This window comes from Labrus bergylta, chromosome 17, assembly GCF_963930695.1.
Source record: "Labrus bergylta chromosome 17, fLabBer1.1, whole genome shotgun sequence".
NCBI classification, from domain to species: domain Eukaryota; kingdom Metazoa; phylum Chordata; class Actinopteri; order Labriformes; family Labridae; genus Labrus; species Labrus bergylta.
The window spans coordinates 5,506,769-5,534,620 of NC_089211.1; the positions used below are offsets into that span (position 1 = coordinate 5,506,769).

Below are 27,852 nucleotides of genomic sequence, written 5' to 3' on the forward strand. Positions count from 1 at the left end.
CGTCATGCATGCATGAAGAACAAACAGACGTTGGTGTTTTCTTACACTGTATGTAGAACCCCCTGTGGAAAAGAAAAACATAACCGTGTTAGTGTTTTCTTCCTCTCAGGCAAACTTTGAGGCATTTAAGGGAAGAAAACATAACGCTGATGTTGATTTGATGTTAAGGCTTTAAAACATGCCATGATATATATTTATCTTCACTGGGCTGAGGCTGTGTGATGACCCACTTAAAACAGTAACTTTACATAAAATCCCTCCAGCTTCAGTTGATCTTACAACTCTTTTAAATCCAGGCTGTATTCTCATGAGCATTATACTGTGTGTCAAAGTGTTGAAGTGAAAAGGAATCTGATAGAAAACAGTCATAATCAAAATATCAGAAAATTGAACAAAAAAAAAAAAAGAACGACTCCATGGACATACAAACCTGTTTCAACAAACATCAATGTAAGAGTGAATGGATGGATGGATGTTTACTGTAATGAGCTCAAACAGGGAAATTCTTGTGATGGAGTAGCAGGAAACTTAGGAGGAATAACTCACTTTAAAAATGAGAAATAAGGCGAACAAATTAGATTTATATTGATCAAGATTAGAGATACTCATAAAAGAATGTAAACATACTTGTTGCATTATCTTTAAATATAATTCATTTATTAATAGTTAATTAAAATCTATTACGCAAATGTAACATTTTAAAGAATACACAAAAAACAGGAAATACAATTCATTAAGGCAGTAGTTCTTACTGGTCGAGCTTCAGAACCGACCACCAAATCCTTCATGAAGAACCACGACCCAAATTTCTGATATTTTTTTAATTAATCAGATTTTATTTCATGAAAAGTTGTGCAGTTTGAACCTCAGATGGTTCAACACAGAATATAACAAAGAAACTGGACAAAGTTATCTTGTTCAAAAAAGCACTTCATAGACTTTTTGACAATTTTTCTTCCAAGCCCACTGAAAACACGTTCGCGGCCCACTTTTTGGGTCCCGACCCAACAGTTGAGAACCACTGCATTAAGGTTTATAAGAGGCGAGATGTGCAGCAAACAGCAAGAGCAAAACAGAGTTTGACTGATTCAGAGATTAAATGCTGATACTCATTACTCAAACGGAAACACAACCAGAGTGACAAGAAGTTTCATCTTATCAGTGAATCTATGAAACCTTTAAATGCAGCAGCTGCTCCAAAGTTAATGGACCTACATTCAAATTGAATCTGTTTGTCTTAAAGCTCCTGTGAGGAGTTTCTGACTGGTTATGAAACAGACTGAAATGACTACTGATGCTTCTTTACGAACTACAAAAGAAACGAGGACACAAGAGATTAGATTCCTGGTTTCTAAATGGTTATTTTTGGAACCTTTAACCACTGCTGGGGGGTAGGTGTCACAAAAACAAGAAGATATACAGCATGCTCAAGAAGGATCATTTTCTACAGCAAATATTCAACATTTGACTGTTACAGTAAAGCAAGATGAGCTTTTGTTGTGTGGCAGAAAACACTTCCTAGGCATGCTCAGGACAGGACATGGTACCACTTTGTCCACAGGGGGCGCTACAATCAACACAAGTTGAAGCTTCCTCGCAGGAGCTTTAAAGCAGTTAATCATGAAATATGAATCTTAACATTGTCTCAGCACTCAGACTGTGGTCATGTCTATTTGTGGTCCAGTTTGCCTGACTCTGGGTTTACAGTTTTCACTAATGTTGTGAGGATGAGTTCTGTAGATACCTCTTCCTGTGGGCACTAAGTGTAGGAGAGTAAGAGGAGGCTGCAGAGCAAGACAGAAACCACCAGAAGCTCCATTTATATATATTATGGATGCAAACTGAACCTGTGATAATGTAATTTTTATTCTAGCAACTCGATCATGAAATCGAATCATATCTGATCTCTGTTGAATTTAGAACTAACAGAAATGTTATTACCTAAAGGAAGAATGCGCGGCTTTTTGATCCAGTAGATGTCACCCATGAAAACAAAACAAACTGCTGTTTGGTGACACCTCCGCTATTCTGAAGCCTCCGCTCTCCTCCAGCGACACACCTCCAACCCCTCTCCACTCGCATTCACACGAAGGAGTTATCAAATGGAATGCACCATAATTAAGCTTGATTAAGAGCAAGTGGTGGACAAAATCATACTTTGCTCGAGCTGCAATTGCCTTGTGGTCTGCATTGTTGTGTAAGTGGGCTAATGTTAGCGCTCTTTAGTTAGCTCGTAGCTTCATAATGCACATAAATTGACACGGAATGACGAGATCTAAAGACACTTACATGATATCCAAATAAGCAGTGAGTATGTTCTTTTTTTTCTCTAGTCCTTGACTAAAAGAGCTTTAGAGGCTTGATTTAACCAAAAGTGATTTCACATGATTTTATCTTCCATTAAATGAAACTATGTAATAATGAAACGCATTACACTTCTTAGAATGATATCCCCATCTCTGAGTAGTAGACCGCTGTGCTGCTTTTCAGGCTCACATGAAAACTCAAAAAACTTTGAAGATGTGTCCTGAAAAGGTCGAACAAGGAGACCCATAATTAGATTGAGAAGCAGCAAAACACAATGGTAGTGAATATTAGATTTGGAACAGTGAATGCTTGTCATACAGACGTTACTTCTTCTCATCGGTTTCTGATTGAAACACAACAGCTAACAACACCTTCTGATACTTAATAATAAAGGGAAACTGACTTCAGCCCAAATACAGAACAAGACAAGTGTCTGATTAGAAATCTTTTCAGTGGGTATACTGGAGCCGGGTGACTTTCATTTGGGACCCAGAAGACAGGGTAGAGCAGGGTGGATTCTCCAGCTGATCATGATGTGTGTTTTACTGCCCTGAGGCAAACAGCAGGACCACAGATTCAATCAGCTGACTGATCAGCTCAATAAGCATTGAAACTGAAGAGAAAGTAAAGACGAGAAGAGAAGAATACAAAAGAAATTGAATATAAAGGAACTATGAAAGAGGGAGGATTGGCAGGTTAGAAACCAGCTGGTTAGAGTAGGAAAATCAAATAAATATTGATTGTGACTCATCACACACGGGTAACTAATCATGTTAATATTGACTGCTTTCATTTAAGTGTATTTGTCCCACCCCTGATGTTTACACATTACTTTGTGTTTCACTTAAAAAGAAAGAAGTCAATATCATTGGGTACATTTGTGCTCTGATTACTGTTTTTAGTCATCATCAATGTGTGTATCAGTTTCCTGGTGATAGTCAATGTATCTTTAAGAAGCCAGGACTAGAGGAACAGGTGGGAGCAGGGGACTCCTTCATGGTGGTGAAAGAGCAATGTTGACTGCCTTGTTATCTTATGTCTCTATGTAAGGACTGTTTGCCTTCTCCTTTTGACGAGTCTGGCCTGTCTACACATCTATTAACAGATACTGAACAAACACAGAATAGTTTCGGTGTCCAGTTATAGTCCAAGTGGTATAGCACCAGCAGCACTACAGAAGGCTTCTCCTGATAGACGGAAACAGTCCCCATTCACAGTGCAGAAATGCAGTTCTGGGACCAATTGATGACAACTCACCTTTTCTGAGCGCTGTAGGGAAAAACATCAGCACATGCAATACAATTTTAGACTTTAATTAATAAAGATAAACAGCAGCTGAGTGAAACAAATGTGTTACGGCCAGAGGCTTTCATCAGTGTTTCATCAATGTAGCTAAAAGAAGCTCATTCGAAGACATACAAGAAAAAACAATTTATTATGTTAAGTTGATTATAAACTGATGAAAACACATGTTTGAATTTTTCACACCGCTAAAGTGGATGTGACCCATTTATAAACAATCATTGCCATGTGCCAAACCAAGCGGCAACCTCCAATGATGAAAAATGAAGCCAATGCAGAAGTTCAACAAACTGAATTTCCTCAAATATCCAGTTGTGGTTGGCTCCGAAGTCACACACACCTCATATAAAGATGATTTCTAGTTCAACAAGACCAACTGAATGTAAATATTTTTGGAGAAAGGAAAACCTTGCAGTCTTTTGGCTTTTCCCCCCAGAGTTTATGGTACATTAGAATCTGCCAAGGAGGTAGAAAAGCTCTTTTCCTAGACCTCCAATCACAGCCCCCCACACTTGCTGCACACAGTTGTTGTGCCGAGGTTTGTTTTGCCGTTAAACGTAACCATGTTAGATTAAAATAATCAAGGCTATCGAAGTCATGAGACCTGTGGGTTTTGAGCACAATGCTCACTTGTGTCTTTACACATTAGTTTGAATTCCACAGTAACAGTGTGCTGTTTTGATCAGGTAACGTGGCTTGATTTAACACAATTACGGTGCTGTTCTTGAAATGGTTGTGACAGGAAGACTTTGCATTTGGAATGTGAGAGTCACCAATGTCCTAAGAGCGATGCTCACTCAAGTATGACCTGTAACTTAATGCTCAGTCTCCGTTTTCAGCATGTGAGCTGAGAAGTCTTCTACTCTGGCTTTCCCCAAAATTAAACTTTCATGTCTACGTCTTTCCATTGTGAGTGGACGTTATTATATTCTGAAGACCATCACTTCTTGTACAATGCAGTAAGCAAATGGAAATACATTAATGAACAGGATGCGCTGTGAGCTGCATCACTGCTGTGATAAAACAACCAGCGCCTGAGATCAGCCGAACATATGGGTGGAGATGGTAATGTCCCAAGTTTTAACAGTAGTAGTGTAAACACAATCTGCTCACTCACTGGTCCGTATGTGTAGATGTGTAGAGTATGATGTTTCCTCACAACACATCTTTGAGTTTTTTTTCAAAGCAGACATTTTTACTTCTGAGTCTCAAAATGACTCACTGACTCGACCACCTCTCTCAAAACTAGAAGGTATTTCAGTACAGAGGTTTCAAGCTGCGATATTTGCAGCCCTGTGAGGTTTGGCCTTTAAACTTAATGTTGCAGAGGTGTAATGGGGGCGTCTTGAGCCCTTTTTCCACCAAGTGGTCCGGTTCAGTTCGGTTTGGTACGTTACCCATTTACTGGCGTTCCCACCTTCAAAAGTTGGGAATGGTACAAAAATAAGGGATCCATACCGTCCTACTTTTTTGGTACCCTTCTGTTGGGGTGCCAAGGGTTCCGATCCGACCCTAAAGGGTCCCTTTTGTTTACTGTGTCCCTGTTCTTCTTTGTTGAACTTAAAAGTGGGCTACACTGTGTCGGCTGCTATGATGTCTTGGTGGAAACCCAAGCAGGATCAGGGTTTACCGTACTGAATTGAACCACATTGTACTGAACCAAACCGGACCGCTTGGTAATATGAATGTACAAAGACGTGATGCGGCTGAGCTTAGTTACGGCACTTTTGCAAAAGAAGCAGTCTCAAAAGGACTAGTGAGGCATGCTGCTGGTAGGGGACAAGTGATTTTGCTTTGTTTATTGTTCGTAGCTGGCATGCCCTGAATCTTCAGAAGACAAGTGTCAATGCTGGAGTGTAGAGTACATTTTTCTGGAGGACTTTTCAGATGACGCATGGACCAAAGCCTGCCTGGATTTTAAGAACATACAGTATATAACTCTCTGCTTTCCCATAGTGTGTGCCCCGTGTTATGTCAGTGGTTGTCTTTCCACAGCAGCGCTACGCCGCTCTGCCCTGTTCCAAATATGCACGGAGTCTATTTTCGAAGTCAGACAAAGAAACGCACTGCCATGAACCTTGGTAGTGACTCCTGCTCATGTATCCCCTCAGTCGTCCTCCTCTGCCCCCCCCCCCCCCCCCCCACACACCCCCACCCCAGTATCTCCCACTTCCATGTTGACCTTTTAGTCCAGCTGTGTGCGCTCTTTGTACAGATGTTCCACCCCTCCTGCTGTGGGATTAAGAAGGAATAGAGGAACCCATGTCGGGACTCAGGGGTCAACTCCCTAAAGGGTAGCTAAGCGAATAGAAATTCTCAGATACACCTGAGTGTGTCATATCCTGTCTATTTGATTAGATTCTTGTTCAAATTTGGGATGAATCGTATCCTTTTGCACCTGCAGAGGAGCGGTTATTCAAGTAGCGATAACAATAGCCATGAGTAATTCGAGTAATTGCAGTTTTTGTGGAGAGAAGCGGTCCACAGCTGCCCCCACCCCCGGTCTCTGTTTAGCTCCACTTCATTGATCTTTCTGCTGTGTCGTCTCAGATGTATGCCTCTTTGGTTTGTTAAGTGGATGTGAAATGCTGAAAGGTTTCAGACAATCGGAGCGGCTAACCCTGGAGAACGTCTGGACAAATTGGATCATCTGGGGTCAATCTCCATTTATGTTAGCGGTTATTGATCGTTGCCTCATGAGAATAGATCGGTTCAGGGAAATTAAGGCCGAGATTCAGGAGAACAGACGGAAAACTAATCAGATGTCTGATCTGTTTACAAAGATTCAGAGGCCACAGCAGTCAAACGTAATCGTCTCTGATGAATGTCTGCTGACATTTCATATAAACTAGATTACTTGTGTCCACCATTGAAATACAATTTGATAATTAGAATATGAGTGAATGACACACGACTTTTGGTTACTAACCTATAAGGAGTAGGCGAAAAATCAGTACAGCATGGTATACGTTTTAATGGGCTTATTGTATCAATACCCCAGAAATCAGTCTTAAAAGGGGAATGAGTGACTTTTTGATCCAGTAGATGTCGCCCTTGAGCACCTGCATGATACCAAAACAAACTGCTGTTTGGCCACACCTCCACTATTCTGAAGCCTCCGCTCTCCTCCAGCAACACACCTCCAACCCCCCTCCACTCTCCATTATGAATTAGAACGCATCATAACTAAGCACCATTAAGCGCACTTGTTAGTGCTCTTTGGTTAGCTAGTAGCTTCATGTTGCACAAAAATTAACACAGAATAGCAGTAAAGACACTTATGTGACATCCAACTAAACACTGAGTAAGTTCTTCTTCTTTTTTCTAGTCCTTGACTGAAACAGCTTTATACACAAGGCCGTCCTGTCCATAAAAACATAAATTTGAAAGTAATATTGCAAATAAAAACTAAACTTTTAGGCACTTGAATAGTGTTTTAAATCATTTTTTTGCATCTAATAGTTCACTGTTGGTTGGATTGGTAGAAAGGTGGTGACGACATAAATTGAGATATCGTTATTTTATTTTATTTCAACTGAAAATGTATCTTGGATGGATGTTTATGGATGAGTCGAAGTTTACGAATTTTCCTTTGCAATTGAAAATAACCATTTTTAAAATAAATACTTCTCCCAATGCTTAGCATACTGTATGCAAGTGATAGTATCATATTTTATTTTGTCTGATTTTAGGAACCCAAACATCCTGCGCCTCTATACTTGAGGTTTGAACGTTAAAAGAAATTCCTCTCCTCTCTTCAGGGAACTGCTTAAAAACAGCAGCGAGCATCTCCAGTGAGAAGAGAGAGATTAATCCTGTTGGTGTTAATCAATAATTAACACAGCAAAGGCCAAGCAGCATCACCCTGCTGCTTTCAGTGGTGGGAGAGAAATCTTCAAAATACATCCATGCATAGCTCTTCTTTGGATTTCAGTCCGTTCAAACATGTGTTGTTCGATGCAGAAACTCACCTGAAAGACATTTTACTGATCATGCTGAAACCTTTGGGAGCTTATTGGTGGATGTTGTTTACAGCTTCACTTTAGCTTCATGTTGTTGTGCAGCTTTAAACTTCACAAGGAATTTGCTCTGAGTCATTTGGTCTCATGAGGTAATTTGAAAAAGGAAATGTATCTTTTGATTTGGATGAATAAATTAAGCTTCTATTAATAATTGATTGATTTAATCAGAAGATCAGTTTGCACTATGGGAAATGATTTAAGGTAGATGCATGTCTTTTTATGAAAGTTGTCTGTAGTCTGTGATCAGGATCAACACAAAATAAAGGTACGTCATTACTCCATTGATTGATGTCAATATAGTTGCTGGTTGTCCTCTCATAGAGACCTAATTTTGGATTTTTCGCTGCGGACTTTCTGCACGAATCCACAAAATCGTCCCTTCTCCTTCATCATTCTCTGTGTTTCAGGTACGATGCTCTTTGCGTTATAAATCTGTGAGTGTTTAAAGCAGCACAGCGCTGAGAGGTTGGAGTTACTCTCAGAGTCTGTCAGGTAGATTTATGCTCCTCCATTGAGCTGTCGGGTCCTCTGCTGCTGTAACTGATTTATTCTGCAGTTCAGAGATGTTTTGAACTTGTTGATAGTAAAACACAATATGAAGGTGTGTTACATTTCCTCGTCTTGTTGTGAATCCAATTTGTTGTTAAGTGCTGTGATGAAGGTGTTTTACAAGATTAGATGGGATTGACCCTCATGGAGTATACATTACTTAAGGTTTTTATTTGTTTACAGCCATCTGTCTTGCATGGAAGGCTTTCTTGCAAAACCATCGTATAGAAAATGAGCAATCAAGTTGAAAAACAGAAGACACGTCTTTGTTCATGGGTGCAACATTAGCATGCTGATGTTAGCATTTAGCTGTCAAGCATCACTGAGCCCAAGTTTACATTCCTAGAGCTATTACCATGGCAACAGATGGTCTAGATCGCTTGTGGTTTCTTAAGAAATAACACAGAGTTTGTGGGCAAGTCATGCATGTATCAGACACGAGAGTGCACCAGTATTTCCCAGAAAAGGAAGTCAGAATTTAAAAAGGCAGATTAGGAGGAACATGTTGCATCATATCTGACGTTTCACATTTGAATGTTGAGTTTCGATTCTTTGTGGGGAAAGTCATTTCTCTTGAAATATGCAAAACCACTTGTGCAATTCATCAATTACAACTTCATTCCTGCATTGTATTCAAGTTTTGGTTCAGAAATATACAGTTTGGATGTCTCATATATTTATACCACAGTTCAGTAATGAGGATGAACAAGAGTGTGTCTTTACATGTCTCGTCTGTGGATTCATTTTGACACATTTCACAACAAAAAGTAGCACAAGCCTTTGATGGAAAGTGCAACTCTGTTAATTTATGAAGCTGCAGACTGCATCAGAGCGACTGACAGAAGTGACGTCTGTTTTTATCTTTCTGATGTGATTAATAACAGAAGGAAGAGCAAACGCCACTTCCTGATTGGCACGTTGATAGTGACACTGATGATGTATCCTCAAACAAACCCCCGTCTCTTTATTCAGCTGGACTGGACGGCTGTCGACTCGACTCTACTCTTTTTCCTCCTTTCCCTTTGTTCCTCCTCTCTCCCATTGTGGGTGATGGCTCATACATTTTTAATGTCTCTTGGTGTTTTATCGTTTTGTCCTCACTTGTTGTTGCGATAGAAGGCATAGCAGACGAGGGAAAATGTTTGCACTCCTACCCTGAATGCAGCAAACTTCACAATCATTTTGTGTATTCGATTTTTTTCTCTTAATCAGGTGTTCATTTTTGATTCGCCTCTTTATAAGCTACACCTCGCCTCTGTCAGGCACTTTAGCTGAAAAGCTTCTCAATAAAGTCTGCTAATTTACTGTGTATAACTTAGGATATGATAACTTTAAGAAACATGCATCAGACTAAGAAAATACAGTTCAACAACAGATGGTCTAAATGCTAAATGCCGCTTTTCTAGTCTTCTGATTAGTCAAAGTGCTTTTACACCACAGGTCACACCTACACATTCACACACTGATGACAGAGGTTTCTATGTAAAGTGACCATCAGAAGTAAGTAATCCCATTCGCACACAATTATACGCCGCCAATGAAGCAGCAGGAGCAATTTAGGGTTAAGTGACTTCCCCAACATGCGCCTGCTGGAGCTGGTCGAAGGTCGAACCCCCGACCTTCTGTTTGATGGACGACTGACTGTACCACTGAGCCACAGCTGGTACAGAGGCCATAGCCCTCTAAGAACGTGTCACAGGTTCATGTCCGACCTGCAGCTCCTTTCCTGCATGTCATTACCTGCTTGCTCTCCCCATTTCCTATTTTAACCGCTGTCTTATATCAAATAAAGGCAAAAGCAAAAAAGAAATCTTAAAAAAAGAAAACACCTTCTATTTGATTATAATAAAAATCAAGAAATATGACTGTATAACTCGATAACACAGCAACAAAAATAGAAGTCCCAGGCACCCAATACTGTCATTTTTGTTTTTGATAACCAAAACTTTCAGATAACGTCTCTCACAAAGTCTAAACTGCAAAAATATTTTGTCAACTTTTTGGTGCCTTTGACAATAATCTTTCTCTTTCGTTGCTGCAGCTTCTGGTTGAATGTGACTAAAGATATGAATCTGGTACTTTTTTGATACCATGGATCATTATTTGATGAAGTATTTTTTCTAAATTTGGGGACAAGTCTGTTTGAAGATCTATACATTTTGAAAAAAAGAAAAAACCTCGGAAAGTGAACGTTTCTCTTCTGTTTTGTTCTGTTTTTGGTCATCATGGTGCTGTGAGTCGTGCTTTTTCCTCCACCGTCAGCTGACACAGCTGCTGCTATTAAAGTTTTTACCCTTGGGGAATCCTGCCTAACTGACCAATCACACTGTAAACATTCCTGCTTCTCCACCAATGGTGACAGATCAATAAGCTCCCCCACCTTGCCTCACCCACAATGGCAGTAAATCACTATCTCTTTTACTTTAAGTGTAGTGTACTCACAAGTCAAGTTGTGAGAATAGATTTCTAAGCCTTACTTAAAGAAAATAGTTTGGACTGTTGGAATGTTGGACTGAATATTACTTTGAATCAGTTGTTTAGGGGCAATAAAATTAAGCTTTTGTATGGTCTTTGGTGTTATGTGTCCCTAGAGAGTTACCGTAGCTGCCTCAAAGCAGTTGTTGTTGCCACAACACAGCTTGTGTAACGAGCTCGTTGCACAAGCTGTGCTCATGTTTAATAAAGCTGAAGTTGGGCTGGAGAAGTTATTACTTAGTATATTCACCCTGAAACCTCAGTTACATATGTATCGCTAACTAAGGTGAGCTAATGTAGCTTAAAACAAGTAATGAGTAATGAAACGTTACACGGGTTAGAGAATTACCCTAGTACTCGTACCCATTCCTTATGCATACCAACACCAATACCAATACCAATACCAATACCAACACCAATACCAACACCAATACCAACACCAATACCTCTATCAATATCCAGCCACAGTGCTGTCTGAAATGTTATCTTGCATATTAGCATGTTTGTGAGCTAATGCTATGACATCATAACATATTAACCCCAAAACGTCAACTGGTCCCAGGTATGTTTTTGAGTATTGAAAAACTGTGTGGTGCTAGCAAAATGTAAGAAATTTGTGTTTTTCCACCAATATTATGAATATATATTTAGGATTGTACTTGTATCAAAGAGGTACGGTATAGTCCTATACCCAAGTGAAGGCATCTGATCAGCATCAGGAGGAATGAAAAGCTGGTATCAGAACATTTCTAATAAGCACTTCATGCTTTCTTTAGTTTGATGCGGTCTCTTTGTTCATGATTACTAGAAACAGCTAATCCTGCTGTAGCTGAGATCACACATTTGATAAGCGTTGAGGTCTGTTTTAATATACTACAGAGGTATCTTAGCATCACTCTGATCATTCAGTCAGAGGCACGGGGAGGTTCTTGTGAGGAGATCGGAGCTGCTGCTTAATCACCATCCTCCCTGTAATAAAGTGCAGTGTAAGACGTGCTTCTTCTCAGCTGAGTCAATTAAGAGTCTTATGATCCTGCCTCTAAATATATCACATTTAGCTGCAGGACAAACAGGCCCCAGACTGAAACTCACCAGAGACATGAACACTCAACTGCATTCCTTAGATCTCCACTAACACATGTTCAGGAGAACACGGGTTACAAAAGTCAGTGGATGCTTTTGATGATGAACTTTGTCTGGAGTCGCTGAAGATGATCTCATCTTCTGTGTCGGAAAATTACAGCCGAAGCAGATTGTGTGGTAGAATTCTGAGTCTGGCAGACGGTTATGAAAGCCTTTATTTGTAATGTCTGTGACTTATTACAGTAAATTAAGAGTCGTTAAAAATACATTCATTAGAACTATAAAGTAGAAAAGTATCTCTCCTCTCTTCATACAAACCACAGACTGCCCCGTCTCTTTCTGATTCTTCCTCACTGTGTATGCGCGTGTGCGTGTGTGTGTGTGTAGATTTGATTTTGTTGAGCGCATGACAGAAATCTCTCGTCTCCGTGTGTGTGTGTGAACCTGAGATCAGTACAGAAGTGGATATATTTGAGAGGCCCGACAGGCTGTAACTTGTCCGATATGAGTCACCAGCTGATTTGGTACACCTCTATAGAATAGTACCATCAACTTTCTACATATGTGTATGTAGCAAAATCAAAGTTTCTTTGATAGTTCTCAGAAGTTGTGTTGCTTAAAAATCAATGTAATAAACCTGAGATATACGTTTGTGTCTTCATGTGGGATTTCTTTTGCTTTCTCAGACATGAAAATGTAGACTCTCATTCCCACCCATACTTCAAGCTCCCCCACAAACACACACACACACACACACACACACACACACACACACACACACACACACACACACACACACACACACACACACACACACACACACACGGTTAGAATTTTCCCAGAAAGTCATGCTCCGGTCAAGACGACCCAGCTGACCACTCCCATCACTCAGCAGTGGATAGTTTAACATACACAGAGACACACACACACACACACACACACACACACACACACACACACACACACACACACACACACACACACACACACACACACACACACACACACACACACACACACACACACACACACACAATCTCCTTTCTGTCACTAAGAACATTTTCTGTTCTGTCCTTTATTATTCTCGTTCTCTGACATGTAACCTTGAGCTGAGTCTCTCTGTGTGTGAATGTCTGCTTACATGCGTCCCTTTCTGTTTGTTTCAGGTTAATTGCGGTCATCACTATGACTGATGGGGATTATGACTACCTTATAAAGCTCCTTGCCCTGGGGGACTCCGGCGTGGGGAAGACCACCTTCCTGTACCGATACACAGACAACAAGTTCAACCCCAAGTTCATCACCACAGTCGGCATTGACTTTAGGGAAAAGAGAGTGGTGAGTTGTGATCTCTTACGTCTAATAATGAGGGATCAAAAAATGGAAATTATACTTAAATAATTTACGACACATGTTTTAAAAACGGTGCAATCTGTATTATTTAAATCCATAGATCTGAATAGTACCAGAGCTATAAATAAAACTTCAGATCTTCGGTCATAATTTTAACCCAAAGTTGCTGCTGCACGGTCCATATTGCACAAATGTGCTGACAATGCTAGTGGTTTTTGCAAAATGTGTTTGTGCAGTTCAGACAGTGTGCAGACATTAGCCTGAATACTGTTATACAATACAGTTTCCAAAAGGTGTTGCCTAGGACTTATTCTTGTTGCCATGGCATTATAACTGTTATCAATATAATTAGATTGTTCATAAAATTGCTAAAAAGTTTCTGTCTGTTATCAGGTCAACCCTATTTTCTTCTATTGAGATATTTCTGTTTGTCTGACCATGAATCAGGCCAATTAAGTTTTAGCCTCAACTCTACCTGAGATCTATTTTTTTTTTTTTAAAGATTATGTTTAGGGCTTTTATTGGATAGTACAGTTTGAGCGAGGCAGGAAATATGGAGAGTGATGACATTAACCAAACAGTGTCAGGATCTGGAGTCGAACCAGTGAGCGTGATCTATCAACTGAGCTGAACCAGCACCGCAAGAAGTCAAATGTTATGATAAAAAAACAACCAGACCCTTACCTTACACACAGGTGATGCAGGCTTGGTTACCATAGTTACAGTGTCCTTTGCCCTGACACTTTCTTTGATCTGAACTGATCACAGAAGAGTCTGCAGGTCAGATCAGGTCAGGTCACGTCTGTGTCTGTCAGCTCCCACGGCGGCTGAGATGAGTCACGGTCTTTTTAAGTTGTAAAGGGAGGTCAGAGCTGGGTCGGATCAAACCAGAACCTGGGATGAAATATCAGTGAAGAAATGGCTTTGTCACCACGTTTTAAACGGCACATCATGTGGAGTTGGTCTTAGCAAAGGAAAGGAATGTTTTAGCTGTCTATTTTCTAATAGCGATATCCCAAGTATTTGTCAACAGAGCTGTCAATTACAATGTTATACCCTTTATTTAATCCGTCAAATAACTCATTATAAACTAAACTTCTAGGAAATGTGAGCATCGTGATAAAACATCATGATAAAAAATATGATAAATAATGTTTCAGAAAGCTGACAGATTTTCTAGTTTAACGCATTTCCTATTTGTTAGATGTCCAATCTGTAAAATATGTACTGAAATAATTCATGAAGTGGCCTTACTATCTGATCAGACATTAAGGAAACATGCTGTTGAAGTGCTGGCTTCTCTGACAACAATGCAGCAGCCAGTATGTCCTCCTTCTAACTTTAGATTCTGGTCCTGAATGCTCTGGATTTGTTTGGACCAGAGAAGGTAGGCGGTTTTAGGACACCCCCCACACGGCCCGTTTTGGACACCCCTCAGTTTGCCAGGCAAACGGCAAACCAAGAGGTGTTGCAGCGACGAAAGCGGGCAACAGAACTGGTTCAGATATAAAGGAGATAAAGTGAAGCTTCAGTGTCTGCGACATGTCAACCTGCATGCACATCAGTTCTATGGAGGAGGGGGCCGGCTTGTTGTGGTTTTACAGTATTAAACTTTTTATCCCAGTTTAACCTCCAGAGCTGATAACCTGCCTATTAAAGCTTCATATGCAACGATGATAGTTATTTTCTCATTCCTGTCTTGGCAAAAAGTAAGATTAAGTTACTCTTCAAAGAGGTTTAAATTGTTGTTTTTCCAGGGTTAGCAAGAGTGGTATTAAAATAATTTAGAAAAACAGCCACCTATCAAATTTATTGAGGGTTTCATACTTCAAAGACTGATTCTGGATGAATTATCACTTTAAATTGTCACTGTAAGCTGTTAAAACATTTACTGTTGTTGCTGAGGTCTCATAAGGATGAATACACCAAGACAACTGAGGTAAGGTTATCTTAATCAGGAAGTGGGCGGGGCGTTAATCACCTTGATGCCTTTTGAGTGTTTGTACTTTAGAAATACTGTCGATGCAGCTTTAATCCCGACACACTGGAAGACTCATACATGAATTGTTTATCCATTCCTCTTCTGTTTCTCTGGGTTTGTGTGTGTGTCAGGATAACATCTGAATGTTCCAGACTGAAACAGAAGCAGACATGTGTGATCACAGCTGTAGTTTAGTGCTGTCATTGGCTTTTCTTTTCTTGGTCTTTATGGAACATGAAGCAGAGAGCTGAATGTGAACCATTCACTCAGATTATGCAGACTAAAGTCTTTTGACTCCCAACTCTGTAATTTATTGGATAGTTTTGAAAGTGAAAGTAGCCAGTGCTTTCTGAAATACTGTTTTGATGTGTGGCATTCACATTTTTCCAGTCTGGACTTACATTTAACTCTTAAAAGTTCCCCCACACCTCCTAGCTGATCATCTGTATGTTGATGGTGCTGAGTACAGTATGAGAGTGCAGTACCATGCAGAGTAAAGATGCAAACAGCTAGTCAGTCACTCCCTGCTAAGTGCTAATGCTAGCTCTTTGACTCAGTATAATGCCAAATGGAGCAGCAAGAAATTCAGCCAATCTCACAGATGACTGGAGTACATCCTGAATTATGTACTAATGTACTAATTCAAAACATAGACTTTGAATCATGACTCAAGAATAGTTTTGCATTGAGAAAAATAGATTCTGAATCAAATCGTGAGACACCCAAAGATACCCAGCCCTACTATTCATAGTACATCAGGCCCTCAATGCATTGTCGTTTAAACTCGTTGGAGGCAGTATTGTTCTCACCATTGAGGGATCGTCCTTAATACCGCACAGGAAGCATGAGCGTTTACACTACCAATCTGTCCTCCCATGGATTGGGGTGTAATTACACATTCAGGCTATCCACTTGTTAACTGATCACACAGGACGGATGCTAATGCGAGATGTAGGCAGCCTCTTTGTTTCTTAAACTCTCTGGAATCACATACGAGGATGTCATTGTTCTAGTTCAAGTAGTTGTTGCAGGTGCTTTGCAATTGGTACGATTAAATGTGTAGACTGCAAATCCGATCTGAAATGCTCTGGAGTCCTTCAGGCCCACCAACCACATCAGGAGACAGAGTGGGTGGGCGGTAATTTCCCTTTAAAAGAACGTCAGAGAGAGAGTGACAGTGTCTCATGTGGGAGAGTCAGAGAGGTGTGAATGACGCCCGAGGCTTCCTGCAGAGACACAAACACAAGCTGCCGCATCACACCACAGTTTATTATAACAGAGTCATGAACATTGAACAGATCTCTGTCCGTCTGTTAGTCGGGCATGCAGACCTATAAAAAAATGTAGGATCGCTTCCACACATTCATATAGAGAGATGTTGCTTCAACTCAAGTGTCACTGTGGAGGCTGCAGGGGGGGGAGGCAGTTGAATATTCCTGCTTTTTGCTGAGAGGGCTGTCTAAGACATTGGGGGGAAGGCTTGGCCCGCTCTTAGGTTGTCAAAATAAGATTTGCACACATTTACTTACAATAACATATTTACTGGAAAATTATATTATTATATATTATATGTAAGAAATAGTCTGTGTAGGTAAGTGCATTCTGTTGGGATGTTAAGAGAAAAGAACGTAAAGTTTATACCAGAAGAGAGACATTTATCAGTGGAAATGATTGTCAGCTATGTATCTTGTTTTCCCCCCTGTGCGTCCTGGGGAGGTTCAGCTTTTCTTGGATACAAGTAGGCTAGGCTCCAAGGGAAAACAAGCTGAGGACCACTGGTGTAGGACCCTGTCGACCTCATTTATATCAATTAGATTAAATGAAGTTACCCTCATAAATTACAAGCAGCTATGAGGTAAATGTTTGCAGGCAGAGTGTTAAGAGGACACATTATTTATTGTATGTGTTTAGTCTAAACTAAGTGTTGCTTCTTTCTCCTCAGGTGTACACACAGACCAACCCCACTGGGGCGGCTACGGGGAAAACCTTTAAAGTTCACCTTCAGCTATGGGACACAGCTGGACAGGAGAGGTGGGCTGATCCTCACACCATGCACGTCTCTCCAGAAATACAAAATCACTCTGTTTCATCCTTCATAACATGTTGGGTGTCATTAGTTAAACTCTTCAGATTCTTTATGGCAACAGAATCTTAAAGGGTCTGTTGACTGGATGCTTGGTTGATGAGCAAAAATGCATCTTGTTTTTCCATTCTGACTTTAAATCTACGGCGTATTATGAAACCAGTGTAACTCTCTACATGGTTTATTTTGCTTGAAAATTCCAGATATGTCAAATCCATTTTTGAAGCGAATGCTAAAATCATGTAAAGTATGCGTTACCATACTGGATGGTTCAAGAAGGAAGTTTGAGAATCTGATTGTATGTTTTCATGTGTGTCCTTGACAATATGGCAGCATCTATCAATCATGTCTCAGTGTGTGTTGGCGTGTGTGGTCTTCAATTTGAACCGGCCTTGATCCGTTGAATCAGTTTTCTAAAGGTCTGACTCATCGCAGGATGAGTCAGTGTTTGTTACATCATTATTCAACTTAAGGGCAGTGTAACGCAGCAGATTCCTATATTCATAAACTGATCCTCATGATCCTTGAATCAAAGTCTTATATTCAACCTGTATGGTTGCGTCATCAGACTGTTTGCTGTGGAAACACCCCTGATATTTGTCGCTTTATGCCAAATGTTTGCATGTTAAGTATTTGCTCATTAAGACTCGTAGGAAGTGTTTTCACAGAGTTGGTCCCATGTTTTCTCCGGTGTCACACCCAGAAGCTGAGCACGTCAGGGAACAAACAAATGAACTGGGATGTACACTAAGTGTTAGGGACACAAACAGCAGCACACTCAATCTCATATTCCCACTATCGTCATTAAAGGTTTGAGCCAATCACAGCCAGGGGTCACCATACTGCTGTGACATACCGGCTTCAGTAGAAGAAACTTTTCTTTTAGCAAAAAATCTAAAGGCTACCATTAGCTGGTGGTGCACATGGTGGATGGACTGGAGCTTGTATAGTTATTTTCTAGTCTTCTGATTTCTCAAAGCGCTTTCACACCTCAGGTCACACCTACCAGTTCACACACATTCACACACTGATAGCAGAGTAGCTGCTATGTAAAGTGACCATCAGAAGCAATTAATCCCATTCAGACACATTCTTACACCACCCACAAAGCAGCAGAAACAATTCAGGGTTAAGTGTCTTGCCCAAGGAGACATCGGACATGCGGTTGCAGGAGCTGGGGATTGAACCCCTGACCTTCCGGTAGAGAAACGACCGACTCTACCGAGCAGAATCTGAAGCGGGGGGAAACTTTCCCTGAGCTACCGTCAAATCTGAGTTCAGGGTATTCATGAAAAAGCACGACTTTATGACATTACAACTGGTCATGAATCAGATCATGGTCCACAGTGAAACTTGTGTGATGTGGAAACTACTAACTGTTGTTGCACATGCTGAAAATGTATCTTTTGATGAAGTAGGGCACTTGGGGGGAATATTTCTTGTAGTTATACATTTAAAGCAGATATTGCCTGAAAAACGTATTAAATCATATTTGTATTTTAACATTCCTTTTGTCTTCCATATGTGTTTCAGGTTTCGCAGCCTGACGACGGCGTTCTTCAGGGACGCCATGGGGTTCCTGTTGATGTTTGATCTCACCAGCCAGCAGAGCTTTCTCAACGTCAGAAACTGGATGAGTATGTTGTCAACGTCACGTTCCCTCTACTTGTTAAGAAATCATTAAACATGGTTTCATCTTCTGAATTTGATAGATTGTGCATTACTATTCAGTTTCCATGTTAAAAAGCGCTGGTAGCCTAGTGAGTGTGTGTGCCACATGTACAGAGTCTGTAGTACTCCAAGCGGGCGCCCCAGGTTCGAATCCGACATGTGGCTCCTTTCCGGCATGTCTCGCTCTCTCCCTGTTTTCCAACTCTATCCACTATCTCTACAATAAAGGCACTAAACAGCCCAGAAAAATAAATAAAAAACAGGAGACATTACAGTCTTTACTTTTTTTTATTTGAAAATAAAAATAAATCAAAGGCGGTTTTATCCGGGTCAATCTGATATATTTGACTTTTAGATTTAGCATAAAGGATGAAACTTGCTTCACTTGGACAGTTTGGGGATCTTAACATTTGACAGAAAAGGAGCCGTCACAGCAGCTCTTTTTCCCGCCTTCACTTAACTATTTAATTCTCAAAATATCTCCTGAGCTCAATATCATAACATGAGGGAAAGGCTTTATCTACCCATGTATGTGATGGTCAGAGGTTACAATGATTCCACATAAGATTTAAAAAATATTTATCTGAACATGTAGTCATTAGTGATGCAAAATACACATTTGCTTTTAAGACATGATTATTTTTCTGAAAACTTTCAGGACCCAACACTATACAAGTGTTCCTATTTTTTCTGTTCATGGAAAACATGAATATAATACCTCAAGTCTGGCACATTAACCCAGACTACTGCTGATGAAGGTCTTATGATAAAAGCATGAATAAAAACATCAGTAGGTTAATTTCATGCAAGTTTTAAATTTTATTCAGAGGACTCCGGATACACATTTCACTTTCACATTCAGTTGTGCAGTTTGTACATGTTTTTCTATATTTTTTTGTGACCTTTTGATGTTGGCATTTCTTCTTTTCCAGGCCAGCTACAGGCCAATGCCTACTGTGAGAATCCAGATATCGTGTTGGTAGGAAACAAGGCGGACCTGGCCGACCAGCGGGAGGTTCAGGAGAAACAGGCCAAAGAGCTGGCCGATAAATACGGGTAAGGTTGTTTCCAGAGTTTCCTATCAGCTCTCATTTCAAACACCTCAGCTGCTACAAGAGTTTATTTGTGACTTTAGCTGGACAGATAACTTTTGTCCATCATCTTAACCTTTTCTTACCTTGATGAAGTCTGACTGCTCTTGACTTTTCAACAATTTCTCAGCTTATTGCTTCCTGATAAGAAAAGGTACAAATTGTTTCCTGGTGTCTTTGCAGCCAGCCAAGCAGGTCTGACCTGGCTTGTCCTGATGTTGCCTAGCAACAACATTCTGCACAAGGAAGTATCTCCCTTTTAACCCTGGAAAACTAAGCAAACTATTTATTATTGTACAATTATACATACAGGGGACTTATACATTCTGTAGAAGTATAATATAAGTTTTACTATTGTTATGTTATTTCTTTGCTTTCATTTTGGTGTAACAACAAATAAACTGGACTATGTTTGCATGAAAATTAGGCCCTATATCAAAACAATATGCAATGTGTGATAACTTTGTTCAATATTATGATAACGATATGAGGTGTGATAAATGAATAAGAATTAAAGAGTGCATATTAGCTTTCCCTCACAGTTTCTGTCTATGTGCTGTTCTACATGTTTTACACAGAACCAGATTTAGCAACATGTCCTTCTTTAATCTAAAATAAATCCAAAAAGCATTTTTCCCCCACTGAATTGGCACCCGTTAATCTGAGAGAGGCTGATGTTTAGCTTGAGCTTCTTCTTACTGCGTCAATATGGTGTGAAAGCATGTCCATTATACCCATCGTGGTTACACTGAAATTGTGATAATAAGACCGCTGTTACGGGCTTAAACATTCAGAAGTGTTGGCATTTAAACCAAAAATCTCTGTTTTTGTTGCTCACAGGATCCCCTACTTCGAGACCAGTGCAGCGACAGGTGCTGAGGTGGACAAGTCGGTGATAACGCTGCTGGACCTGGTCATGAAGAGGATGGAGCAGTGTGTTGACAAACCACCAGCAGAGTCAGCCAATGGGAACGGGGCCACAAAGCTCACCGATTCGCAGTCCAGTGAGAAGAAATGTGCATGCTAGATGAAGAGGTGATTCAGGAAAAACAACCAGTCCAGCCCTCCTCTGTTGTCTGTCCTTTTGACTCGCCACACTCCCACCTTCGATTGATTTCTCTTTCTTTTATTGCACATCGTTCACTCTCTTTTCTCTGAAACTAACCACGAACCATCCTCTGCTCATTTTTCTTTTCTCTTCACCCCTGGTTTCTCCCTTCTCCTGTCAAACTGTCCGCCACCCTGGCCATGAAACAGCCCTGTCCCCCTCTAGTGGACATTGAAGGTGATACATTCTCAGCCTCTCTGCCTTTGAGCTCCTCAAGGAGGAAATTAAAACAGACGGGTGAACGTTTCCTCACTGTCAGACACATAATGTGCCTCGTTAAAACACGCAACCTGGGAATTAAGCTCTGCAAGCTCCCATTTCTGTTCTCAAAAAGTGGCTTGAGTGATGTGAAGTGATCTAAAATGGCTTAAATAGGTGTTTAAATCTATCTTTTTCAACTCTTTTAAGTCTTATATGTGTGTCAAATTGTAATGGATGAATGATCGTGCTGCCTTTTTCGGCCATCATTGGATGACAGGCTAATCTGGGCCGCAAAGAGCTTAACATCAGGCTGTTTTTGTTGAAAATGAAGTCGTAATTGTCTGCTAAAACATTTCCTTATTGATCAGGCTGAGCAGTGACCAATCAAAAAAACAAAAATCTCCCCATTTCCTACTGTTACGGATGCTGTACCCATTTTTTGTTTAATATGCTCCAAGCCGTTTTGTCTTTTTGACGGATTGGAAAAGTCCAAAAAGGCGTTGGAGTTCTTGACACCCGGGTGGTCGTTGCTTTTCTCAGCTTATTATGATTCTTTTTAACATGCAGTCTCTGATAACATATTGAGCAGTAATTACATTTTTTGTTAAGTTAATTTCAACATGTCAGGTAGATAAATATAAGGGCCTGTATAATACTTAACATTAGTAACAATGAGCTAAATTAACAAGAAAACAAGGGTTCATCACCTGTATACAATTCAATTGTGAATAATCACAAACACCACTAAGTAGGTTATTTTCTGTATTGTTAGCAACAAATACTATTATTTTGGATCAACACAATTGACCACACATGATTTCTGTTGGTATTCATTCATAAAAAAAACCACTTGAAAAATGTCTCAAAAGTCTGTAGCAACCTGCCTCCACTTTGAAGCTAACTATCTAGCTAACCAGATACTAGCTAATGCTTAGCAGTGTTAGCGGTGGCTAAAAGCAACATGCTGATGATGATATTTTTGTAGCTCCATATGAAGACGAATCCAACATTCTCTCCATACTGCGGTCATAGAGTTGGTTGTTGCTCATGTTATGCTAATGCTATGTATCTGAATTCCCTGTCTGACTTTTGACACCAACTATCAACAAATAGCTTTTATCTTATCTAAGGTAACCCAGCCAGCTAAGCTCTCCTTGGAAACTTTGGCGTTTTCTCATACAGACACCGGATAGTTTTTATCCTGTTCCTGTTTCCTATTGCCACACATTTAATAACTTCAGCTAGCTCTCCGTTAGCTAGCTGGTTTGTCAGACGTCGCTGATGTAAAGCTAACTGTACATTACACCTTCATGATGGTACCCGACTGGAGTGGTCATTCATATTGTAAGACAAATATGGGTACAGCATGCAATGGAGGACTAAAACCTACATCGTTTGTCATTAATGTGTCCATACCTAGACCAGGAAAGACGTGTTGTTTCACTGACCTATTGCCTTGGCTTTTTAAAGCATTGTTACACTCTGGTGGAACAGATACAAAATACTATTTTGGAGTTTGAGATACATCTGCTGAGATATCTGCTGCCCTGGAGGTGCCAATTTGCAAATGAAAGATTTTTCATCCATAATATAAAAAAATAGATGTCTTCTTTCCAGATCCATCAAAGATGTAAAAGATGTAAAAGAGGCCCAGTAATTCAATATAAATGGATTTGACCAAATGTATGACTGGAGGGGACCATTATAACGAAATGGCATAATTATTATGCAAATAGATATTTCTGATTTGTCAGTTGGGTGATGTCATCTTGTCAGGGCAGCCAATAGCAGACAATGTCTCATCTCTTTGTAACAGATAACCAGACAGTGAAATGTCACTTTAAGGCCACATATATGACCAATGTTGTTAAAATATTTATATTAAAACAAACGTATTATTATTTGTGTTGTCATATTTTAGTTGTATTCTTTATATCTCACACTTCAATTTCTTTTTTTTAGTTACCATGTCTATAAAAGAAATTTATCTGAAGTTTTATTTTGGTTTGTTTCATTTTTTCATTGCCTAGTGCTCTTAACCCCCCCCCCCAAAAAAAAAAAAAAAAAAAACTAAAAAAAACAAACGCATTCTTCTACAAAATGTTTAAAAAAGTGACACACCCTCTATAGGGACGGATCCAGGAAGCTTGTACCTTGTGTGTTCCTCACACTCAGCAACCTGTCTTCTGACATCAGCAAACTGATACAGGTGTCCTGGTGGAGCCAGGAATGGCCCACTGACACCTTCTCCCTCAGCTATGTCACCTCAGGGAGCTTTGGTGAATTCCTGCTGCTCCTGTAGATGTCCTGCTGGCGCGCCTTCCCCATGTGCATAAGCAGATCTGTTCCCTCAGCAGAGAGCCATTTGCTCCTTTACCTTGTTTGCAACATGCAAAACTCGCTGCTTTGAAAGGGAACGGGCGACTGCCTCTGTGATTGGCTGGATTCAAGTTCCACTCAGAACACAAATACAAATAATAAGGTGTCTGAATACACCTTCTGGCCTCTCCCTCTTTAGTTTGCATCACATTTTGTAACATTTAACGAGCAAAAGTGTAGTTTTACACTCCCTTTAAGTGCTACAGTGATAAATATATACAATGTTGATTATTAATTATAAATGGTTTGAATAGAGCCCCTTGAGAAATCTGTGGACCAATTTTTTGTCATGTTCTTTTTTTTTTGCTGAACACTACATTGTTTTTTGCTCATGAAATCATGCTACAGTTTCAACTCAGTTCAGTTTGAAAGGCTCAGTTATTGTTTTTTTACGAGGATGCCATGCAAGAGCACAGCTCAGCATCAGTTTGACAAAAAAATATCCAAATTGACTTTTTTTTTAAGGGTTCATTCAGCTTGGATTCGAAGATGTTGTCTTTAGTTTTAAGTGCGACCCACCTTCTTTACTAACATCGAGTATTACCTTGATCTGCCTTACATCACAAAACATGTTCAGTCAACTCGAGGTGCAGCGTGTACAAGAGGAATTATCTTTTTACTTTACAAATGTTGGCAGATTAACCATCGTGTCATCCTTCAGTTTACACAACATTTCCAACCTAAAGCTGCCGCATTTTATAAAGATTACAAAATCACATCATTTGATGTTTCAATAGTGCATACATTACTTTTATCAGTCAGTATTGTGCTCTCTGAATCCATAAAAAACAACACTGTTAAGGTGTAATAGATCTTTGATTTCACCTGGTGTCACCTATATTTGATCTGCCGCTGTGCCAAAAAACAGATATCACAAAGTGTTTTTTTTAAAACAAACTCATCCCTCGTTCTGCTGAGAAAATTACCAACGAGAATGTGTTTTTATTTTATTTTGTGTTTCTCATTGTTGTTGTTGTTGAACAGCCACGCAGAGTCGTCTGCCAGCAGCTGATCTCAGTGCCATATTAAACACCCACTGCTGTTAATACGCTGATCACAATGAAACAAGGAGAGGGCTCACGTTGTTACATTCTCTGCCAGTTTCTCATCAGCGTTACACTGGATAATGTCCACAGATAATGGTGTATCTTTTAAGATTTGTTTTCATGGTTTCTCAGTTGATTCACAGTTCACTAATTGAACTTCAAGTTTGTAAGTATTACTTCAATAGAAGGTCAGGTTATTTTGTTTATTTACTTATTTCTGAACACTTATGCAACTTGCCTTCATGAGTCACGTCCTGTAACATTATGCAGGCGATATGTCAGTTATATCACATTTGACCCTAAAGTTGTTTGAAGCTGCATGACTGATATTTATATTCTTGATGACAGTGACACAAGCAGAGAAAGGCCTCGGCATCACCTTATATACGTTGAGAGTTGCAAATAAAAAAATAATTTTTCCACCAGTGTATAAAAGAGCTCTCTTGTTGGTAGACTTATATTACCAGCTCATGGTTGACTTTGTCGTCTTGCTGTTTGATGCAGGGCAGGTATAAACAGTAGGTTATCAAGCTGAAATTGTCAGCCTTTTAACTTAGAAAGAGGTTTACTAAGACTCTAAAAACAAAACAATGAGCTAAAAGAGGTTAAAATATTGTACAGAGTTGCATCATTCCATTTCGGGTAAATTTCTCCTGTCATTTTTTTTTTTCATTCTCCAGTGAAATGATAACTTTGTACACCATCAGTATGAAACACAAAAGCAGGGCTGTCAGGATGTATTTTGAACTTTGAGGACCTGTAGTCGGACATTTGTCAGTTTCTTTATGTAACACAACGTGATTGCAGATACATTGAACTTTGAAGTTGCAAGATAAAAGATCATCAATTTAGTTTTACCGTAAATCTTCAAATAAAAGCCCATCCCAATTTAAGGCCCAGTCCCTTTTACTAGCCTGATGTTGCTGCACATTTTAACAAATAAATGCAGGTCTCAATTAGAGGCCTCTGTGCATTAAGTGTTGTTTAGTTTGCGGGTCAAAATATATTAACAAGGGGGTCTCCCTCTCTCTTCCACCGTCCAGCAGGTGGGCATGGTTGGGCTGTCAAAGCTAAACAAAGATCAAATCAAATAAAGGATTTTTAATTTAATGTGTTGAGTTAAGTTAAATAGTCTGTCCAATATTTGCTGTGCATGAATTTAGTCTCTTAGTGACGCCTGTACCAAAAAAAGACAGGCTCGTTTTATAAACGGAAGGAAATAAAAGCCCGGGCTAATAGGCTAGTTGAAGTTTAACGGTATATACAGCAAACGTTTCATGTGTAATGAGTATTTGAATTACTTTTTTTTCACAATGAAGGAAAAAAGAAAGAAACAGAAATCAATCTTTAAGATCTGCCTTACAGCTCAGATTAAGTGAGTCAAGGAAACAAAATGAACCCATGAAAATAATAGTTAACGGAGATTTATCAGTCTTTTTATAGCTGCACAATTAATCGCAAATTCATTGAATTTATTGCGATAAATAAAAATGAATTATTTCATAGCAACAAGCAAAACGTTCTCACTCAGCATGTATTCATTTGACACATCAGAAGGAGGCTTGGGAACAATGACCATGCTTTAACACCATTTAGATACAGTCAGATGCTAGCTAGCAGCTGCCTAGACGCTACGCTCTGATACATTGGTGCCACTTTGGATGTGAAGGTCAGACATCTCAGAAACATAAGTGCTGTGTGACATCTGACGGATTATGAAAAGAGAGAAAAACTGAGTTGCATAGTCTCGTTAGCGCAATTTTAAACCGTGTTATCGCCCATTGCATATATTCCCCTTATCGTGCAGGCCTACTTTAAAACACTGGCTCTAAATTTCCAATCCTCTCGTTATGGACGTCCATTTTCCTTACTATCTCAAACTGATGCCTTTAAATTGTGACAATCCTCTGAACCAATTTGTCAGCTTTATCAAGACTTTTATACGTTGCTCATTATACTCGCTCAGAATTGATTTTGAGTTCATCATCTGATGCCTTTTTGCTCATATAATCTGTATTCAGTCACATCTCACATTAACTGACATGATGTTGATTTTCGCTTCCTTGTGCCATGTTTTCCATGAAGCATCTATCCCACGAGTCTTGAATGATTTTTAATCGTGTTTGTATTCACTCTGAAAGTTTACATGATTTGAGGAGACAGTGTCGTGCCTGTTCTTAACTCTTCTATCTGATCTTCTGTAAAAGTTTGTGAGCTACCTACTGGATATTTTAATGCATTATTGATCATAGATTTCAAAGCAGAGACAAAAGACACCAGAAATCAAGATGTTGTTTTGTGTGCCAGATATACTATAAGAAAATAATGACTCAATCCAAGTACCTCTAAGAGTTTTTATTTTTGGAAATCCTCTGTGTGGAGTTCTCTCTGATGCCTGCAGTTTGTACTCGTTTCTCTTCAGATTTCACCGTGTGTTTTGATGCCTGTGTGTGTTTGTTGCACCGTCAGCATGTTTGACACATTGAGAATGAAATGACCTGCGATGTGTTTAATGTTTCTAATGTCCGAGCTGCAAATAAATTTGTGTTTGTTTTATCCTCGTTTCATTCTTCTTTGGGATGTTTGCTTGGCTATAGTGACAGCTGTGTGGATTTATTGAAGAAAAAAATAAGAAAATTTAACCTGAACTTAAATGTAAAAAGCGCTAAAACAACTCCTTAACAATAGAATATTGGTAATACTTTACAAAAACCAAAGACTTTGACCATAGACTATATATACAAAGGGACAGACAACAGTGATGCCAAAATATTCAGCGCTCCCCCTGCTGCCTAGATACAGTATAGGTCTTAAACCCCGCCTCTTTCGTCTTGACAGATGGGTCAAACTTTAAAGTGAAAACATTTAAACTATTTTTCAATCAAACCCGCCTTCTGTCATGAAAGTTGGTTATTATGCTGATTCATGTCCAAGTGTTAATTTTTCTGATTAGTTGTATCATTTTTTGCAGTGAACTTTTTTAGATAAGCGGAGATTATTTCTCAAGATCTCAATGAATCAGTGGAAATGAACCCGTTATCATAAGAAAACCAGCGTTTTTTGTCGAGAGATAAGGCATTTAAAAGTCACATATTATTCAAAATACACTTCACCATGTTTCTCTAACACTAATATGTGTCCCTTGCCTGTTTAAGATTAAGATTTACTTTATTGATCCCCGCAAGGGGACATTTCTGTTTT

General features: G+C 39.6%; 1 protein-coding gene across 3 annotated transcripts in view; it reads left to right on the top strand.

Annotated features, from left to right (window-relative positions):
• Positions 1 to 27,207, top strand: part of rab27b (RAB27B, member RAS oncogene family) — a 56,418-nt gene extending 29,211 nt beyond the window's left edge. For all 3 annotated transcript variants that reach the window (XM_020650619.3, XM_020650617.3, XM_020650618.3), the window contains 5 exons: positions 12,905 to 13,076; positions 17,015 to 17,103; positions 18,689 to 18,792; positions 19,759 to 19,882; positions 20,758 to 27,207. In XM_020650619.3, coding sequence (XP_020506275.1) covers positions 12,924 to 13,076; positions 17,015 to 17,103; positions 18,689 to 18,792; positions 19,759 to 19,882; positions 20,758 to 20,944 — 657 coding nt within the window. In that variant the 5' untranslated portion in view covers positions 12,905 to 12,923 and the 3' untranslated portion in view covers positions 20,945 to 27,207. The remainder of the gene's footprint in view (positions 1 to 12,904; positions 13,077 to 17,014; positions 17,104 to 18,688; positions 18,793 to 19,758; positions 19,883 to 20,757) is intronic.
• The last annotated feature ends 645 nt before the right edge of the window (positions 27,208 to 27,852 follow it).